Source organism: Hibiscus syriacus, unplaced genomic scaffold (assembly GCF_006381635.1).
Source record: "Hibiscus syriacus cultivar Baekdansim isolate YM2019G1 unplaced genomic scaffold, ASM638163v2 tig00009942_pilon, whole genome shotgun sequence".
In the NCBI taxonomy this organism is placed as follows: Eukaryota; Viridiplantae; Streptophyta; class Magnoliopsida; order Malvales; family Malvaceae; genus Hibiscus; species Hibiscus syriacus.
In genome coordinates, this window is record NW_024062205.1 from 598,344 (window position 1) to 617,855 (window position 19,512).

The 19,512-nt window shown below is 35.7% G+C and overlaps 3 protein-coding genes and 1 pseudogene across 5 annotated transcripts; 3 read left to right on the forward strand and 1 right to left on the reverse strand.

Annotated features, from left to right (window-relative positions):
* The first annotated feature begins 5,565 nt into the window (after window positions 1-5,565).
* Window positions 5,566-8,366, forward strand: LOC120203525 (L10-interacting MYB domain-containing protein-like). Its single transcript, XM_039203805.1, has 4 exons — window positions 5,566-5,640; window positions 7,430-7,504; window positions 7,610-8,021; window positions 8,161-8,366. The coding sequence occupies exons 1-4, from the start codon at window positions 5,566-5,568 to the stop codon at window positions 8,364-8,366; spliced, it is 768 nt and encodes a 255-aa protein (XP_039059736.1).
* Window positions 8,367-8,965: 599 nt separating this feature from the next.
* On the forward strand, window positions 8,966-10,914 carry LOC120203435 (thaumatin-like protein 1b). Of its 2 annotated transcripts, XM_039203728.1 has the most exons (4): window positions 8,966-9,160; window positions 9,269-9,959; window positions 10,524-10,627; window positions 10,741-10,914. In XM_039203728.1, the coding sequence occupies exons 1-4, from the start codon at window positions 9,088-9,090 to the stop codon at window positions 10,746-10,748; spliced, it is 876 nt and encodes a 291-aa protein (XP_039059659.1). In that variant the 5' UTR covers window positions 8,966-9,087; the 3' UTR covers window positions 10,749-10,914. The 2 variants fall into 2 exon arrangements, with proteins under 2 accessions (XP_039059659.1, XP_039059658.1); XM_039203727.1 differs by lacking the exon at window positions 10,741-10,914 and having other exon boundaries at window positions 10,524-10,729.
* Window positions 10,915-13,314: 2,400 nt separating this feature from the next.
* On the forward strand, window positions 13,315-15,644 carry LOC120203526 (annotated as a pseudogene).
* Window positions 15,645-16,864: 1,220 nt separating this feature from the next.
* Window positions 16,865-19,512, reverse strand: LOC120203436 (endo-1,4-beta-xylanase 5-like). 2 transcript variants are annotated; one of them, XM_039203730.1, is made up of 8 exons: window positions 19,494-19,512; window positions 19,281-19,364; window positions 19,152-19,186; window positions 18,918-19,077; window positions 18,512-18,684; window positions 18,299-18,400; window positions 18,068-18,214; window positions 16,865-17,974 (listed from the first exon to the last, which is right to left on the reverse strand). In XM_039203730.1, exons 2-8 carry the CDS (start codon window positions 19,357-19,359, stop codon window positions 17,000-17,002), a joined length of 1,671 nt encoding a protein of 556 aa, XP_039059661.1. In that variant the 5' UTR covers window positions 19,360-19,364; window positions 19,494-19,512; the 3' UTR covers window positions 16,865-16,999. The 2 variants fall into 2 exon arrangements, with proteins under 2 accessions (XP_039059661.1, XP_039059660.1); XM_039203729.1 differs by lacking the exon at window positions 19,494-19,512 and having other exon boundaries at window positions 19,281-19,383.

The window sequence follows — 19,512 nt, forward strand, 5'->3', positions numbered from 1 at the left end:
AATTACTCAACGTTAATAGTTGTTACTGAAGATAACGAAATGCTGATGTTGCACTATTTTTTCACACATTTGACTTTCCAAAGATATTGACTGACATTTAAGGAAAAATTAAAGAAAAAAAAAGTTTATCTTCCTCTCCATTCTTCTACTCTCTCCTCTCCGCCCTACTTAAGAACCAGGAAAGCTGCAACTCTTAAACTTCCTTGTACAAATACTTGTTTGGGGAGTTATCTTCAACAAAAGGAAGGTGAAAGAATAGTTTTTCAAGTGATTAACATTATCCGGTTGCCACCAAGTTATAATTAACAACCATTGTCTCCTTTTCTCCCACAGCCACCGTCGCAATCTATTTTATTCGCTCAATTCATCCTCATCTCCGCTTAACTCAAGTATGAATCTTCTTCCAAATAAAGACTCTTAGAAATGCACATATAAAAAAGCTTTTATGTACAACTTGTAGATCCCCTCCAATAGCGATCACAACCAAAGTACAAAGACTACCAAATATAATATAAACAAAACTCCAATGGAGAAATTTATATTAAAATCATCAAAGAAAGGTGTCACAGTTGCAGGTGGTCGCCTATGGCAGTTTGACTATAGGGTTTTCCTCTACGATTTAGGAAAAAGAAAACTAACAAAAACAAAACTTCAGCCGGAACAGGAAACTAGGTCCACACGTGGTTACATGCATAGCTTAAATCGAGACAGCATCAAAGAATACAATATTCTATCGAACAAGAAACTCAGGATTTCAATGCATTTTGCTGATATATATTTGTGAAATTAATTTGTTCAAGCCTAAAAAAACTAACTAAAACTGTAGTAATACATGCTTCCATTGATAGAAAAAAACAATGAGAGAGCAGTCTCGGTTTGCAGTGTTGCAATGAGATTAATTTATTGTTATAAAGCAAACCCAGATGTTGAAGCTTGGCACTGAGTAATCACTGAGTCTTTATGTGGGGTTGGCACTGCGTAATCACTGGATAAAACAAAGTTCTTATATGCACAACCCTCTTGAAGGTTTGACTTGGGAATGCAAATGTATGTGGACTTGAAAATTTACTCTTTCACCTTCCTTTTGTTGAATATAATACCTAAACAAGTATTTGTAGAAGACAGTTCAAGAGTTGCAGCTCCCCTGGTGTTTTGAAGTAGGGAGGAGAGAAGAGAGAAGAAGAATGGAGAGGAAGATAAATTTTTTTTCTTTAATTTTTCCTTAAACGTCGATCAAAATCTTTGGAAAGTCAAATGTGTGAAAAATAGTGCCACGTCAGTATTTCGCTATCTTCAGTAACGGTTGTTAACATCAAGGGATTACATTTACAAATAAATAACGTTAGTGACCAATTTGTTACTTTTGAAACTTTAGTGGAGAAAACGAAAAATTACTCAAACATTAGTGACCATATGTGTAGTTTACCCTTTTTAATATGAACGGAGGATTTTGGTAAAATGGGAAGCATTTGTGGAGGGTAAGGCTATTATGGGGTTAAAATTAATTAGTTAAAATAAGACAGTAGAGGGGAATGATTGCACCCAAAGGGGGCGTGGTGGCTTTACATGAAGAAGAAAGTGCTTTTATCACATGGCCATTACCTCCCTTTCCTCTCCCCACCTAAACCCTATTCCCCCTTCACATGTACTGCTTATTATTCTGCTTAATTTCCAGGGATATTATATAAAAAGTTTCATTATATATATATATATATATACATGTTTAAGATATATTTGCATAATATAAAATTTAAAAAAATACATAAATTTAGGACTACTGAATTTATAAAAATAGACGTATTAGATTAACTAACTTTTTTGATAAATATATTCTCTTTTTTTGTTATTATTAATAATTAACGGTAAAAGTGCTCAGATAATGCTATAAGGAGTGTTTAATTCCTAAATTAACGTGCTTTCAACATTATTTCCTCATCTAACGTATTTTCTACAGTAATTACCTAAAAATCCCAGGATATCTCGGTATCTTTGGGCTAAAATTTTTATACATAGATTACTCGGCATCTTTAGTTAATTTTTTTTCTGCTTATTGTGCATTTTTGGAGATTTTACCAAAAAATCACATTTTTCTTAAATATTTACGTTTCAGACACCCTTTGAGATAATATTCCTGATCTAACACCCTTTGCAGAAAGGCGCGGCCCAAGTACCGCGCCTTACGCTGGTGTGGTGCCACGTAGGTCGCGTCTTACTGTCGTCTGACACACGCACCAAATAGGCGCGGTGCATGGGTCGCGCCTTGAATAATTATATCTGTATTTCTCGGCTTTTAAATTTTTCTCTCGGCTATAAATACGCTCTCAACCCGTAAACATTCACAGCAATCCTCTCAACTAGAAGAATGTTGTCGCTTCAGTACATATATCCAACATCATTGTTTCTGTTAACTTATACATATTTCCATCCAAACGAAGCAGACCGCTTTCCATTTTATAACTGCAAAAAATAACATATTTAAATAAAATAATAAAAAATTAAATAATACAATAATTAAATAATTAAATAAAATACTAACAAAATATTAAATATAATAAAATATACCTTATAAATAAAATTTGAACGATGTTTGGTTTTTGAGAGGATTTGATGTGGTGAAAATAGTTGAGAGTGGTGTACTTATAGGATGGGATGGATGGTGTGAACAGTCAGTTGGGTCGGTGGGATGGAAGGTGCATGGGCCGCGCCTTCGATATTTATTTTGTCCTAACGTGGGCTACACCTTATCCCACGTGGCGCCACATCAGCGTAAGGCGCGGTGCATGTGCGGCGCCTTTCTGCAAATGATGTTAGATGGGGAATATTATCTCAAAGGGTGTCTGAAACGTAAATATTTAAGAAAAATTTGATATTTTGGTAAAATCTCCAAAAAAAAGCACAATAAACAAAAAAAATTAACTAAAGACGCCGAGTAATCCATGTACGAAAATTTTAGTCCAAAGACACCGAGATATCCTGGGATCTTTAAGTGATTACTGTGTAGAAAATACATTAAATGAGAAAATAATGTCGAAAGCATATTAGTTTGGGAATTAAACACTACCTATAACTTTATCTGGGCACTTTTGCCTATAACTAAATCTCTATTTTTCATTCATTTAGTATTCTCTCTCTCTATATATATATATATGGATTCTAAATCAACATGGTCAAATTAAGATTTTTTTTTATCATTTTACTCTATTTAAATTTAAGATCTAGATTTTGTTATTTAATTTATCATAGTTTAATATCTCTATTTTTTACGTTATTTTTATTATATTATTAGTTAATCTAAATAGTTCACATTGTTTATCAAGTTACATGTCCCTTTCAGAAAATAGGAGCAATTTAGGATTTGATGGTTTTAAATGCGGGTAATTAAGGACAATTAATCACGGTGTTAATGTTCTTCATCAATTTTATATAATTTTTACTGATATAATAATATGTTTGGCCTTCAATGTTTATACATATAAATAATGTCAATCTGATCATCATTCTAAAATCTAACTTATTTAGTCCCCAATATTTCCAGAATATGTAAATTATGTGCTTTTTAGAATCAAGATCAAATTGACACAATATATAACATCAAGGGATAAATTTGTTTTTCGCACGAACCAACTTATACTTCAATTATTCTTCCTAGAGGTCACAGTTCGAGTTTCGGCGGTTGCAGCAGGGTGATTGAGAGTTCATTGTCAAATGGTTGACAGTATTTATAACAGATACTATTTTGTAATCATCTTAACTTAATAAAAAAATGGGGATAAATTTGTTATCATGCCAATCAAAATTATGCAAAAATGGATAGAAAACATAAAATTTGCAATTAATTGTCCTTAATTGCTCACTTTTGAAATTGATAGAGACTAAATTGTTCTTTTTTTGATTGGACCAATTTGTCCAATATTAGAAAAGAGAGGGAGCTAAGAGGTATTTCTACGCATTAGACATGTCAACATGATGATTTTAAAAGGTTGTATTTATTTAACCAAAATAGTTAACACCATTAACTAATAACATTAAAAGATTAGAGGGACTTGATCATACAAAAATTAAACTACAGGGACTAAATCCAAATTTAAGTATAAAAAAGGCACAAAAATCACAATTTAACCCGTTTTTATGGATTAGGTGCAAGGTGAACTAAGGACATATAAATGGAGTGTAGTAGAAAAATCCATTTGGAAAACTTGTTAGATCATGTTTCATGTGGCCTGGAAATGGGAGAGTTATTTTATTAATTTGTTGTGATTAATCCCTTCCTGATGCACTTGCAATATTTTTTTTATTCATCTTGACTTGTGTATTCGATTAAGTTCGATTCGATTTTCATTAAAATATGAATCAAATAACACTTTGTGAGTTTTTAAAAATTGAAATTGAAATCAAAACCGAATGACATAAAAGTCGTGGTTTTCAGTTCGATTTACTTCTGTTTTATGATTTTTGATTATTCACTATTTTTCAAACTTAACCTCCAAAAAAATATAAATTTAAAGCTTAAATCGAGTGCATATATATAAATTTAAATTTATAAAAAAATATTATTAGTTTTAAGGTTTTATTTGTTTAAATTTATCTCGTAATAAATTCAAAATGAATTTATTTTGGATATTTATTTTCTTTTTTTAATTCGGTGTGATTTAGTTCAAACAATTTTCATATGAAAAAACCGAAATTGAATCAAATTCTATATTTATTTATTTTTTAAAATCAAACTACAAATTAAAAAATCCAAATCGAACCGTATAATCCAATTCAAATTAATTTTTCGATTTTCTGATTTCATTGAATCCATACAAAAATTCTCACTTTTAGTTATACTCGAGATTTCGGCGTATTTACTGTATATCAAAGTTGAAAAAAACACAAAATATATTATTTATTTAGTTCTTAAATATTAATCAAACATAAACAATTGAGAGAGATTAGGCACTCCATGAGCTTGTGTTTCCTTTTTCTTGTTTCTGAATTTGTATGCATAACCCACACATATTATTAATATTTCTCTCAAGCTATGATTTTTTTTTCCGAATTAATCACTGGTATTCGATCTATTGACCGACTAATCCAGATCAGATATTACAGAGACGAAGGAGATCATCTCAACCCAGTTTACTCCATTCGCAAACGCCAGAGTTCGAACCTCTGACCTTGCTTAAGAGATCTAGTGTCTCATCCTCTTAAACCAACGGATTGTTGGTCTCTGAAGCTATGATGGTTAAACATAATGAGGGTTTTTTTCTAATAAGATTTTGAAAACAAAAACCCATCAGAACTGTGTTGAATGTTGATGTAAATCATTAGATAAAAGCATTTCTTTGCGGGGAACAATCCTACATGTGTTTTGTTCAATGCCACTGGGACCTCGAAACATTGTGTCTGCAACCCTGTTTCCTTTGACCACCTTCCTTCCTCCTTTTTCTTCATGCGTTGTGTAATAGCCGGACAATCCAAACGTTCTAGGGTGATTAGGGATTGACAAATAAAGTAAAAGCATTTGTTATGATTCTGATTAACAAAAAGTGAGAATAGTGTTGATTTCATGTCATCCCGACGATGAACACAGATTACAAACAAGGAAAGCTAAACCCCATTGATGATGCGCAGTTGCGGAGCCACGCATTACTGAGGGTAGGCACGTGTTTATCTTAAAATTTAAATTTTCTTTGATTGATTATTTATTTTATTAAAATATTCACCTGAAATTTTTTATACCAACCTTAAAATATAAATTTTCTTCAATTAATTACTTATTTTACGAATAATATTCATCCTAAAAAAAATTAGATTCGTAACTGATGATGATGCGGCATGAAGTTTAACCTGAGCACGCCAAAGTTTATTACTATAAGATCATAAAGTCAAGCCTACTGTGATCAACATCTTACCCTCAAAGTTTTAACTTTTTTCTTCATGATTTGAGCCACGTTTTTGACAAACATTAATAATGGTTTCTGTTCATAGATGATGAGGGCTCGCAAGTGAGTCAAACCTGCATTGAGTTGGTGACATTGCAAAGCAAGACATATGCGATTAGTGAGTCAATTCCATATGATTTTAACTCGGACACCCTGTAGAAAATAATTGGTTTTGAAAGCGATCTTGAGGAAGAAACAATATGACGATGACTTTTGCTCCATTTTGGAAGCAAAATGTGGGAGTAAAAGAATCTTATACTCGCAGAATATTTGTCCTTCTATTCTGCTTTTCTGGTTTACAATACACATAAAAGCTGCATTTTGGGGGATTTCAAAGCACGGCAAGACTATTTCAATATCTTGTTTTTGGTGTTTATTGCCATTTCAATTGATCCATGCTTACTCCTTAGCAACAGGATCTCACACATTATTAGAGTTTGATTTACTCGAACTAAATTGATTCAACTAGATTCGGGTTCTTAACAAATCGAAACAAACTATTTGATACCCGACTCAAAAAACTCACGAGAACCGAAAAGAATAATATATTAATTTTTTAAATTAAATTATCAATAATATTAGTATTTATACGTGGGTTTTTAAATGCAATATAAAGTTTTTATGTACTTAAGGTTCAAGTTCAACCTTCAATCGTCTGAGAATATTTTGAGTTCGAATTTTTTTCGAGCTTAAATCAAACTTCATTTTCTAGTTTCAAATTTAAGTCGTTTTAAATTGGTAAACTTCAACACGAACCAACTTACCTCAGTAGTTAAAGAAATTATTATTGTTCATAAAAGTTATGGGTTTGAGCACCAACAATTGCCGTAGAATGATTGAATATTCATTGTCAAATGAATGATAATATTTAGAACATATACTACTTTGTAATCATATAGTTTAATAAAAAAAATTGGTAAACTATTTCGATTCAAATTCAACCATATTTATATTCAACACTCGACTCGTTTACACCCTTAAATCTTAGTATTTTATCAAACCCCTAAACCCAACTAGTACTCCCCTTTTCGTTTAATGCCTTTCTTCTTTCGAAAACCGGAGGTACTCGTATTCTTTTTTCTTCTTTTTCCAAAATAAGGCCCTAAGATTTTGCCGGTTGGACATATAGAGGCCCAAATTTGATTGTGCAACGAGATTATGATTCATATAAAGACCAACAAGTTGATCTCATGAGATGATATACTAGGTCACTTATGTAATATCAGGGGATTCGAACCCTGATAAGAGTCAATTTTTTTTATAATATTCGATCTGAATTATTCGATTAATATATTAAATATCAATGATGGATTTAAAAAAAATATGGTTCACATTTTGTTTTAGTATATAAGCATATAAGGATTATAAATAGGAACTAACGCAAGGAGGTAACATATAAATTTTAAATAGAAATATAAAATTTTTAAGGGAATAATTATCTTCACTTGCTCCCATCGTTCCATTTATAAGTATAGTCCACCGCATCACATTTTGCTCTGCAGCAACTCGTTTGTTCTCTTCTGCTTTCCACTTCCCATTTCAGGGGCTTCCTTTGTAGCCGACCAGTTGCAACAAAGGTACTGCAAGAAGATACCAACCATTATTATCTGTTTGTTTCCACAGAAAATGTGCCAAGAAAATATCTTTCTTTTTCGCATGTTAACGTTCTTTCTGCAACGCAGATGGCTGCAACTGCAGCGCAGGAAGGAGCGGTATGTAGAGGCAAAGCAGAATGGACGCCGTCACGAGATGCATTTCTGGTCGATCTTTTCATCGAACAGCACAATTCTGGACGAACGTCCTATAACGAATTCAAGAATGAAGTTATTCGATCCGTTACGCGTGATTTCAATGACAAGTTTGGCTTGAATCTGGAAGAAAACCAGATAAAAAACCGTTACAACGTGATGAAGAAAGATTATGGTGTTTTTAAAACCCTGCTCGGACATAATGGATTCGGTTGGGACGGAACTCGACGAATGGTTGTAGCTGATGACAGAGTTTGGGACAACTATATTGCTGTAAGAAGCGAAGCGAGACCCTTCCGGCGCAAGACCTTTCCTCTGTATAAACAAATGTCAATCATATTTGAATGTAAGATATCATATTGTGGTTGTGTTCGAAGTTACGGATATTACGGACGTTACGATGTAATTTGATACTATGTTTGTAAATGTGGTGTGCACCAGCTCGCTTACTTTGCGTACGTGCTGTTCTTTTACATGCGGTGCAGGTGAAAGAGCTACTGGCAAATGCGTTCCCATGGTAACTGAAGAGGGAAATAGCAACACCAAGACGGCTCGATCTTCAGAGCCAACTGATGCACCTGCACAAGTAGTTGAGGGCACCCTCGATTCTGATTTGATAATTCGAATAAGTGACAAACAATTGAAGAAACGAAGGTCCGTTCCTCCTAGAGCTGATAAGAAAAGGGTATGATGTACGATTTTTTCAGCTGTCAGTTGAGAGCTTTACGAAGAGATGCTTCAAATGAGAACAATATATCAGAAATGCCTGGAAGAGCAGCATTTAGAAGATGTGTGTGTTGTAGTTCTTTTGTGGCAGATGCACTTCTATTTGTGAGTAATTCAATATTTCCAGATTTGAAACAATTTTCACCCTACAATTTTCCATATTGAGCTTTCACTTTAGAGATCTCCAAGTTTATATGCTTCAAGTTATTAGAAATTTGGTGCCTTTACATGCAACTTCAGGCGGCATATGGGGATCTCCCTAGACATATCTGTAATGCACAAACAGGGTAGCCTTTGTAAAACAGGGCACTGAAATTTTACCACCCAAATGAGCATTTCAATCAAGGACAGGGTTTGCTTGCTAGTTATATGAATCAAGGCTATTGAAGCTTTAAGTTTAATCAATCACAAACCAGAGAATATCAAAGCTCCCAATACAAAAATTAGCAGAAAGAAGGCATATAAATTACACTTCTTATTTTGCTTGAAAAGTAAGGAAATTGAAAATGCCCAAAACAAAGACAAAACTTTGAGATTTTAATGTTTAATAAAATAACCAAAAGGCAAAAACCCCACAATCACATTCTCAATTGTCACTATGTCCTCTAAGAAAAAGTAAAGTTATTTAGTTTTTTTTTTTTTTTTGCCAATTCTTTAACTTCAAACTCCTCCAATTTTCAATCTTTATGTGTTCGATAATGGATCGTCGTCATCTGTCTTCCACCTTTGTTTTTCTCCTCTGCCTCTCTCTCTTCTCAGGTAATATAAAACCTTCAAAGACTCAATTTTTCCTTTTGATACTCCTTTTTGTTTTTTGTTATCTGCAATATCTGACAATAATCACCCTTTGTTTGTTTTCAATCGCAGAAGTGAATCCAGCTTCTTTCAAGATCGTCAACAAGTGCCGCCACAAGATATGGCCGGGTCTTTTATCCGGCGCCAACACGCCTCAACTTCCCACAACCGGCTTCCTCCTTAACCCCGGCAAATCAAGAACAATAACAATACCCAGGTCTTGGTCCGGTCGGGTCTGGGGTCGAGCCCTTTGCGGCCTCGCCTCCACCCGTACATTCGTTTGTCTGAGCGGCGATTGCGGCTCCGGTCAAATTGAATGTTCCGGGAGTGGCGCCAAGCCGCCGGCCACTCTCGCGGAATTCACATTAAACGGTGCCGGAGGACTAGACTTTTACGACGTCAGCTTAGTCGACGGCTACAATCTGCCGATGTTGATCGTGGCCAAGGGAGGTAAAGGCGGGAATTGTAGCGCCACGGGTTGCTTATTGGACCTCAACGGCGCTTGTCCATCGGAGTTGCGCGTGGCAAGTAGAGACGGTGGAGGCGTGGGGTGTAGGAGCGCGTGTGAAGCGTTCGGAGACCCCCAATACTGCTGCAGCGGGGCGTTCGGAACTCCCGACGTTTGTCGGCCGTCCACATACTCGTTGTTTTTCAAGCGTGCTTGCCCACGCTCTTATAGCTATGCGTACGACGATACCACGAGCACGTACACGTGTGCCGGCGCTGATTACGTCATCATTATCTGTCCACCTCCTTATACCAGGTAAATAAATTTCTGTTAACCCAAATCAACCCCATAGTTAATAGGATCCGAGTAAGTAAAAAGCTCCGAATTGTAGTATTTACGTCTAAAGAATCTGTCATTGCAATAGGTTAATAAAAATTCTAAAATGATACCACCGTAATCCCAGACTATTCAAAAAGAAGAAAAAAAAAGACATTAATAATGCATCAAAGACTCTTCCATGGATTGAAAGTTGGGAACTTTGGTCTACTTTAAGCCGAATGGTGGGCGCATTGGTAGTTTGGTTGAACCTTTGAACTTTACTCTGATCATTCACGGTAGATTTGCTGCAGATTGGCAGCATTATAGGCGTAATAATTCATACTAAACCAGAAAAATCTTATCGAGGATGCTTTGAAAATCTGAGATTAGGTTTATGAGAAATATAGCTAGATGTAATCCATGTGCACTTTCAGAAGGAACATATGTGAAAGTATGGTGGAATGGAGGCTAGATCATTCTGTCTTGAACACTACATTACTCTTGGTAGAAATGTCTGCTGAAAAATTATGTATTCATTTGTGTTTGATGTGTAATCTGCAGCCAAAAGTTGTTCGGTGAACGGAAAGACGGAGCGATGCTACCGCTTGTGAATAAGAGTATGATATACCTATCAAGCGTGCATGTGAATAGGGCTTCATTATCAGGTCTGCTCCGAGTGCAATTTACATCTGCGGCCTCTTTTGCTATGGCTCTTTTCCTCTTTTGGCAACATATATTACCTTTATGACTAACATTGGCCTGGACTGGACACTTCCAGGCAAGTAGTAGCTGAACCGAAGGGAGTAATTCTCTGCCTCACGTCTGCCACGCGAATATTGTACACGGCTATCTCACCGAGCTTGTTATGTCGATACTGATACAGTAAGGGTTTCTAATTTTTTTACTGTCGAACGAACATGTTCAAGGTATATAGCAAGGCTTGAATTCGAAGCATCTCGAATTTCTAAAGTTTCTAATGCATATTGTTGATGTTATTCCTAAGCAGAAACAAGATTGCAAGACTTTTATACTTTTCCTTTTAGTGCTCTATATAGACACAGTATTCGACTGAAGCTGTCCAATTAGAATCAACATAACCTTGAAGCTCAAACTATGATTAAGAGTACCATTCAGATATCTCAATATCCGCTTAATAACTTTAGGGCTATGACCATTAGTGTTGGAGTGGGTGTAGAATGAATGTTTCTTTTGATCAACGTATCAATCACATACTTCTTTTGATTGAATATCAAATGATCCGAAATCTATTCAACTTTCATTCCAAACAAACAATCCAGTTGTCTAAACTAAAATAACTGTCCAAACTATAATGTTTTTTTCTAAATAAGCGTCCAATTTTTTTCCGATTCATCTAAGTATCTTACATTACAAACATTATCACTTTAAGTGCCTCGGTTGTTACGGGCGTTAAATTCTGCCAATTAAAGGACATGTGTCATGTTCTTAAAGTTTTAAAAAATTTATTTAAAATTAAAAAAAATATACTTAAAAAAATCAGAAAAAGCAAAAAGTTTAAGAGATAAAAAAAACCCAAAACCTTAAAATCTCTAATTTCAACTCTTAAACCCACGTCGACCATCGGTCTTTGCCGTCTATGAACTTCCATCTGCTCACCTCCGCCCAACGATTGGTAGCCCCATGAAAAGCCACCATAATATGAGCTAAATGACATATGTATCCCGACGAACCCAACGTAGCAAATCACAATCCCACTTGATCCCGACGATCATTGGACGACAAAGATGACAATGTATGACTAGGAAGATGGTAAGGACGACATCAAAGAGTTAGAGTTAGGGGTTTAGGATTTTTAAGATCTGATTTTTTTTTATAATTTAAGAGAAATTAAAGTTTTTTTATAAATATAATAATATTTTTATTTTTTTTAAAAATAAATTTTCAAAATTACCAAAACGTGACATGTGTCACTTAACGAAGAAATTTAACGGCCATTATGGTTTGAACACCTAAAGCAATAACGTTTATAACATCTGTAACATTAATAACCTAGATGAATCGAAAAAAGTTTGGACACGTATTTAAGAAAACATTATAATTTGGGCACTTATTTTCTAGCTAAACCTAAAATTTATCATGTTTTCTTCAATATATGTATAGGCTTATATATAACATATAAGTATATAAAGTATACTATCTTTTTTCATTTACGTACCTAAAGTTATCTTTTTGGTGAAAATGTGTATTTAAATAACTTTTTAGTCAAAATAGGTACATAAAGTATTCAATTTTTCATCTAAATAAATAAAGTATTCTTTAATTAATGTCATGTGTCAAATTTTTTAGAATTTGGATTAAAATTTTTAAATAATATATGACATAAAATATTTTAGGTACTTAAATGAAAAATAGAGGTACTTATTTGTGATATAAGCCATTATATATATATATATATATATATATATATATATATATATAATTTAAACTTAATAAAATATGTGTATCAAATGTTTTTTTATTAGAAAAGATACGTGGTGTTGAATATATAAACATATCTAATATTTTATCATCCACTTTGAAGAAACTTGTTTTAATCTAACTTTATTGTTAGTAATAGCATTTACATGGAAACTAGGAAGTATGCCCTCAGGGTGACTGGACTGGTGCTTCTCACAAACATCGAGCCCAGAGATTCTCCTTTACTGCAAATAATAATTAGATATGGTTAATTATTTCTTGTTCAACCCCATTTCTAAATGTCGACCCACCAATCATCAAAACCTGGAACGATGAACTAGCGGTTTCTTTTCGAAGAATGTGAAAGCAAAATTGGATTTGTTTGTAATCATACAATTTCTTTGGCGTTCCAAAAATATTTTCGAGCTTAGTTATATTAGTCTGAGTTTAATTGGTTTTACCATTTTGAATGATTAATTTTAAGATCTAATTGTTAGTTTTCATTTTCAGGTAAATTATTAAGGTTAAAATGATTTGCGGTGTCTGTTTTGTTTTAGGTATTGACAAAGCTACAATACCTTGATCTATTGGGGGGAACATAGGGGCTTTGGTCCTTCAAAGCTTCCCCAAGCTGAGCTTCCACAATCTTGCTTGGACCAATGTTACGAGCTCTCAACTCTAGCACCTTTGGGGGTAATTCTGTTGAAATGATTGTATGTATTGGAGTCGGTCTGAAAAATCTAAATCTAAGCAGAACAAAGTTCAGCTGTGTAGGGATGAGATTTTAGTTGGACTGTTCCCAAATTTGAAATTTTATCTTTATCTCAAACATCAATTGATGAAGTTGCCATGTCTTATATCGGCTTGATGTCTTCACTTAAGGTTGTGCTGAGCTTCCACAATCTTGCTTGGACCAATGTTACGAGCTCTCAACTCTAGCACCTTTGGGGGTAATTCTGTTGAAATGATTGTATGTATTGGAGTCGGTCTGAAAAATCTAAATCTAAGCAGAACAAAGTTCAGCTGTGTAGGGATTGAGATTTTAGTTGGACATGTTCCCAAATTTGAAATTTTATCTTTATCTCAAACATCAATTGATGAAGTTGCCATGTCTTATATCGGCTTGATGTCTTCACTTAAGGTTGTTGAACTAAGCAACACAAACACTATAAGGTTTGGTTTCTTCACCACAAACATTAAGTTGTTAGTTACTTGGATTAATCATGAATATTGTGGTAGTCTTGATTTTTCTAGTCATGCAATTTGCAGGTTTTATTCTCCAGCCAGACACCGTGTCACATCCCCGAATTGAGATACGACACGAAATTATCCAGAACATTGAAGAAGAAAAAGAAGAAGTCTATTGGTCGGTCAAAGGTTGTCCCCACATGGTCAAATATGCTAAGTCCGTTGGTTTAACATGTCACGTCATCATTTCATTATTACGTTAATGGTTGTTAATAGTCGGTGACCGATTTGTTATAAATCGATAACGCTAATGACCAATTTTTACTTTTGAAACTTCAGTAGGAAAAGCGAAAACTTAGTTAAACATTAATGATCATCTGTGTAGCTTACCCTTAAATAAAACAAAGATAATGAAGGATAGAATATGTATGAATGGTATTAATAGTAGGGTTAACTACTTCAAATTCCATTCTTTGACATGAATCTCCCGAATGATATCAACTGTCCAAGACCATGAATCGGATATCCCTAAAAAAACAATTTCTGAAAAAATTGGTTGCTTGAATTTTCCAACAGGTTCCAACACAAAAATTAGAGTTAGAGTTGCTTGAATTTTCCAGGTTCCAACACAAAAATTATTCATTTCGAGGCTTTTTAAAGTTGGGTTGCTTGAATTTTTCAGGTTCATAGAGTTTTGAACACTATCGGTGGGGAATGAAACAAATGATTTTGTGATTTAGGGTTAGGGTTGTTAATTGGGATTTTTTTATCAAATAAATTATTATTAAAAGGCCGATCCAATTTGGATTAAATGATTTTAATGAAATCTTCCAAGTCATCACCATCACGATAAACAAATGTTCCGTCATCGTCTCGCTAATTGATTAACGGTAAAATGGTATAATTATAATTAAATATAAACGTAAGAGTTAAAATTGACAAAATTAAAACATAAGTTACATAAACTAATCCAAACAAAGGTCAATGGTATTTTAATCCTTACTAATATTACATTGCGGTAGAGCAGTGCCTGCCCTCTGATCTTCATCGCTTTCTTACCAACCTGTGTCGTAGGCGATTCAACGTCCACCTATCATTCTCTTCATAACAATACCCTTCTTAACTCCATTCTGCCCCTCTCCCCTGGAGCCTGGGGAGCATATATATATATATATATATATATATATATATATATATATATTACTACGCCATTCTGCTCTGCAAATTAATCTTAGAAACCTAAGCTGATCAAGTAGAAACTTGAAAGAAATTCTAGGAAGAAGCAGCAGCAAAAGAAACCCTCATGGATCTTCACTCCATTAGCTTCTCAGCTCTTATTCTCTGTCTCGTTGTCTTATCAGTGAACTCAAAAGGTTAAACCCAACTCTCTATTTTTCTGGGTTTCTTTCACTTCCACGTTTTCTTTCACATTGGTCAACCGCTGTAGCTACACTGTGTGGCCTGGGATAGTAGCAAATGCAGGCAATCCTCCGCTAGATAGGCACCGGATTCGAGCTATCAAAAGACTCCTCTCGTTCCTTTCAAGCCCAAACAGGCTGGTCGGGTCGTTTCTGGGGTCGAACCGGCTGCAATTTCGACGGATCCGGTTCCGGCACCTGCGTGACCGGCGACTGCGGCTCCGGTCAGACGGAGTGCAAAGGAATCGGAGCTGTTCCACCCGTAACTCTGGCTGAGTTCACTCTTGGAACGGGAGGGCAAGATTTTTACGACGTCAGCCTTGTGGATGGCTACAATATAACCATGATCGTGGAGCGCACCGGCGGGGCGGGTCGGGTCTTTGTGCTTCCACCGGGTGTACGACCGACTTGAACCGTCAATGTCCGTCGGAGCTCTAGGTCGGGGACGGTGACGCTTGCAAGAGCGCGTGTGAAGCATTCGGGAGTCCCGTGTACTGTTGCAGCGGCGCCTAAGCCTTCAGTTTATTCCGAGATGTTCAAGGCCGCTTGTCCCAGATCTTACTGCTATGCATACGATGATGCTACGAGCACGTTCACGTGCACCGAAGCAGATTATACGGTCACGTTTTGGTTTTTTTAAACGATGTGGGATTTTGTGGCAGTCAAAAATCTTCGAGAGATTCTACTCCAGCTACGACAGGCTCAACGTCACAAAGACCAGATACAGAACCTGGGTTAACATACTCGGGTAATGGATATGGATATCCTGGATCGGGTTCAAGCTCTGGGTCAGGATCAGGACAAACCGTGATGACAGATGGGTCATGGCTAGCTGGTTTAGCAATGGGAGATTCACCAAGAACCACAGCTTCTCCCAGTTTTCTACCATTTGGTGCAGTCATGGCATCAACAACTATTTCAGTCATGTTTTCATTTGTTTAGTTGTAGCCCTCTCTCTTAACATTCTGGGAATTTTGAAGTTGAAGCAGATGAACTGCTTGAATTTTGTGTAACATAATCTGGCATTGTGTAATGTTAGCTTTGCTTTTTTCCAGCTTTTGTTTCTTTTGGCAAATTGGATTGTAAAGAGAATATGAAATCTTGTTTAAAAGCTTGTTTGTAATGTGAAAATGCGAGGATTTTGGCTACGTTGTGTGTGAAGGATGCCCCGATAGGGATGCTTAATGAGTTGATCCGTTCTAAGTAGATTCGGTCAAAATTCGATAAAAGCTTGACTCAAGTTGAACTCGAGTTTAATTCAAAACCTTAACGAGTTTAGTCGAGCTAAGTTCAACACGACCCGATAATTTTGTGAGCAACTCTTTAATTTTTTTATAACTTTTTAGTTTATATTAAAATATTATTTCATTAAAAAAATTATCAATTTACTAATAGATAATAAAAAATATGATAAATTACTAATCTATTAATTTTTACAAAAATAATTAAAAATACTAAAATATTAATTAATAATTATTATTTTACTACACCCAAAAATTCAAAACCTAATTGTTTTTTTAATGTATTTATGAATTGTTTTATACACTCTTTTGATATTTTTTTTGTTAAATTTATTAATCTATGTTTATATTAAGTTTTATATAGTATTAGTAGATTTTACTTATAGTTAAAAATAAATTAAAAATTTCGGTGAGTTTAACGAGCACAAGTGAGTAGAATTTTAACGAGCTTAAAGAGCAACGAGTCGAGCAACAAATTTTCTTAACGAGCACAAATCGAACAAAATTTTAACGAAAAACTAGTTGAGCAACAAAATTTTTAACGAGCACGAGTCAAACACTGCCCAACTTTCGATCGATTCGCTCGATAAACACCCCTATTCCCCAATTCTCAAGTATTCTAGCTCGGCTTTTTGCCTGTTTAGTCATATTATGGGGGTTGTAAATTATATTCAAACGTTAGTTGAGTACTCGAAAAATGAAAAGGGGCCTTTAAGTAGGAGTAAAGCTGGACTAAGTTGATCATGATCCCAGATTACAAATGAATGCTAAAGTGCTTAGTTTCATCACTACGGCTGAGTGAGAAAGTAGATTCCACCGTCCTGTTTCCATAACCAGCATTCACCTTATATTCACCCAGGAATCCATAAAAGCTATATGAACCAAACTCATCTGTCACCCCTTTAATCTCCCCAGTTTCCCATTCTTTCAATAGATTATCAACCACATCACCAGCCGGTAAATTCTTGAAATTTTCGTCAGTTAAGCACATTTCGTAACACCCTTTAGGATGTAGAGCTGTCCAAAGCATTATCCCATTCACATATGGATGTGAGAACCCTTCTCTCAATACCTGTTCCAGGTAAACGCCCTGCAACTCTTTTCCAACTCTGCTGCTGATGTCTACCTCTGTTAGCCATATGGGCAGTCTTAATGTAGCCAGTTTGTCGAGCACGGCTCGCATTAGAGGAGGGTTCGGTTTGGTGAAATGACTCTCCAATCCGATTCCATCCATGTACATGCCACCACGTTCGAGATCTCTTATCCTTTCGATGAAAGTGTCGACCGTCGATTTAACGTCGCTGCAGGTTTCCACTACATTGAATTCATTCATGAATAGGGTTGCTAAAGGGTCAGCTTGATGTGCGGTCTCGTAGAAATGCAGGGTTGCATCAGGTCCGAGTCGTTGCTCGTAAAAGTTCCAGTGGAGCATCTCGTTGCTGACATCCCAGTGTATGAATTCCTCCTTGTATTTGCTCATTAGGCCTTGTATCCTGGAGTTAACCGCGGATTGTAGCTCGGGACCAGTAAGGTTCCGAACCCATGCCGGCGTGTATTTGGGGTCTTCCCAGAATATGTTGTGGCCCCTGGTTATTATTTGGTGAGCTCTAACAAACTCCAACATGTGGTCGGCTGTGGTGTAGTTGGTTCTTCCTTGATCAGGTTCTGTTGCATACCATTTCAGTTCATTTTCGAACACTGCTGCGTTAAATCGTTCAACAAACCATTTCTGCATCGTCATCGAAGGACACTAATTATCCGAATAAAGTATCATTGTCCGACATATATGAAGACACAGATATGGAGACGTATCTGTGGATACCTGATAGGGCAAATTTCCAAGAATGGTGTGTGCAATTGCAGAACCAAATGGAAAATCCTTCGAGACCTGCACTATAGTTAATGCTGCTCCTTGCAACCTATTTCCTTGCTGGTCCGAGACATGTATCGTTACCGCACGCTTCCTTTGCTGGAAAAATCCATTGGAAAGACGAAAGTAAGGATAGCAAGAATTGAAAATAAGTACGAGAAAAGTGTCTGAAACAGTAATCACAGTGTTTATAATGTATTGCTGGTTGATCCTCCATTCCTCGTCGGTAAATGGCTGCAACGAGGAGCTAGTAACTGTTATATCAATGTCTTTACCATCTGAATTCTGCATATCCAACACAAAAAGGGGCTTAGAAGCAAAATAAACGAAAGCATTCATGAGCTAATGCTCAACTTTTGAAAGCCTATATATATATTGTTTTGAGTACAGATTCACCTGGAATAGTAATAAAGACAAATTCGAAGGCGAATCGAGATCGAATCCGCCTTTGAGAAAAGACCAACATCCTTCCTTAGCCAAAACAGTCCCTATGCAGTCATATGTTATGTTTTCTGTCTTCAAGCTTGCCCTGATCAGAGCTGAATTTGAACCTTGTATTTTGATCCAAGCTGCTATGCACCAAAACATAATAAGCTGAGAGTTCACAGGATATGCACCAAAACATGTCGGGTGGCACCTGTTGGGGCACGAGTATTACTGTGTGATACGCCTGTTCACCTATGTTGTCGGCTATTATTTTCATGTATTCGTGTTTAATATTCGCATTCGATACATATTCAAAACCGATATTTATCTGATAACATAGGTGAATCAGACTTGAAATTGAAGTGGAGAACTTAACTGGAGAAACAGTAAACGTTGCCCATGGTGAGATTCTGCAACACAAACGCTGGAGTGTAGAAACCGGTTGCAGTTTCTCCGATAATGCTCGGTCGCATAATTGGAGGCTCATCTTTGAGAATCCCTCCTTGGTATAGCGGCTCCTCCGGCTGTGCTTTACACTGCAAACCAACAAACAATCAATAAATAACAGTCTCTTTACACAAACAATTTCAGCACATATATCCACAGTTACCTCACTGTAAGCAGTGAAATCATATAAAGGTCCATCTGCAGCAACATCAAGAAAAAGAATCCACTTTAGAAAATCCCATTAGAATGCTTTGAACAATGAAACCAATTGCAGAAAGTGAGAAAGAAGAACCATATGAAGCAGCCAAGGAACAAGAACTAAGAAGAAAGAAGAGAGCCCAGACGCCACCAAAAACAGGAAAATCTTTCATGTTTCCTATGGCATTGCCATTCAACAAATGCCAAAGCTTATATTATATAGAAAACTAGTTCTCTTAAATGCAAACCTAAAGAAAAAATGAAGATTTCAAAGAGGTAGTAGAGAAAGAAGGGAGGGGGAGTGTACTTAATTAAAAGCTTGTGTG

Excerpts from the sequence above, each read along its gene's own strand:
- LOC120203436 (XM_039203730.1), bottom strand. The coding sequence starts at position 19,359 with ATGAAAGATTTTCCTGTTTTTGGTGGCGTCTGGGCTCTCTTCTTTCTT. Across the intron at positions 18,685-18,917 it reads CAACGTTTACTGTTTCTCCA|CTTGGATCAAAATACAAGGT; the intron begins GTTAAGTTCTCC and ends GGTGCATAGCAG. Across the intron at positions 18,401-18,511 it reads TGTCTTTATTACTATTCCAG|AATTCAGATGGTAAAGACAT; the intron begins GTGAATCTGTAC and ends TTGGATATGCAG.
- LOC120203435 (XM_039203727.1), top strand. The coding sequence starts at position 9,088 with ATGTGTTCGATAATGGATCGTCGTCATCTGTCTTCCACCTTTGTTTTT. Across the intron at positions 9,161-9,268 it reads CTGCCTCTCTCTCTTCTCAG|AAGTGAATCCAGCTTCTTTC; the intron begins GTAATATAAAAC and ends TTTCAATCGCAG. Across the intron at positions 9,960-10,523 it reads TGTCCACCTCCTTATACCAG|CCAAAAGTTGTTCGGTGAAC; the intron begins GTAAATAAATTT and ends TGTAATCTGCAG.
- LOC120203525 (XM_039203805.1), top strand. The coding sequence starts at position 5,566 with ATGAACACAGATTACAAACAAGGAAAGCTAAACCCCATTGATGATGCG. Across the intron at positions 5,641-7,429 it reads GGAGCCACGCATTACTGAGG|CAACTCGTTTGTTCTCTTCT; the intron begins GTAGGCACGTGT and ends TTTGCTCTGCAG. Across the intron at positions 7,505-7,609 it reads GCCGACCAGTTGCAACAAAG|ATGGCTGCAACTGCAGCGCA; the intron begins GTACTGCAAGAA and ends TCTGCAACGCAG.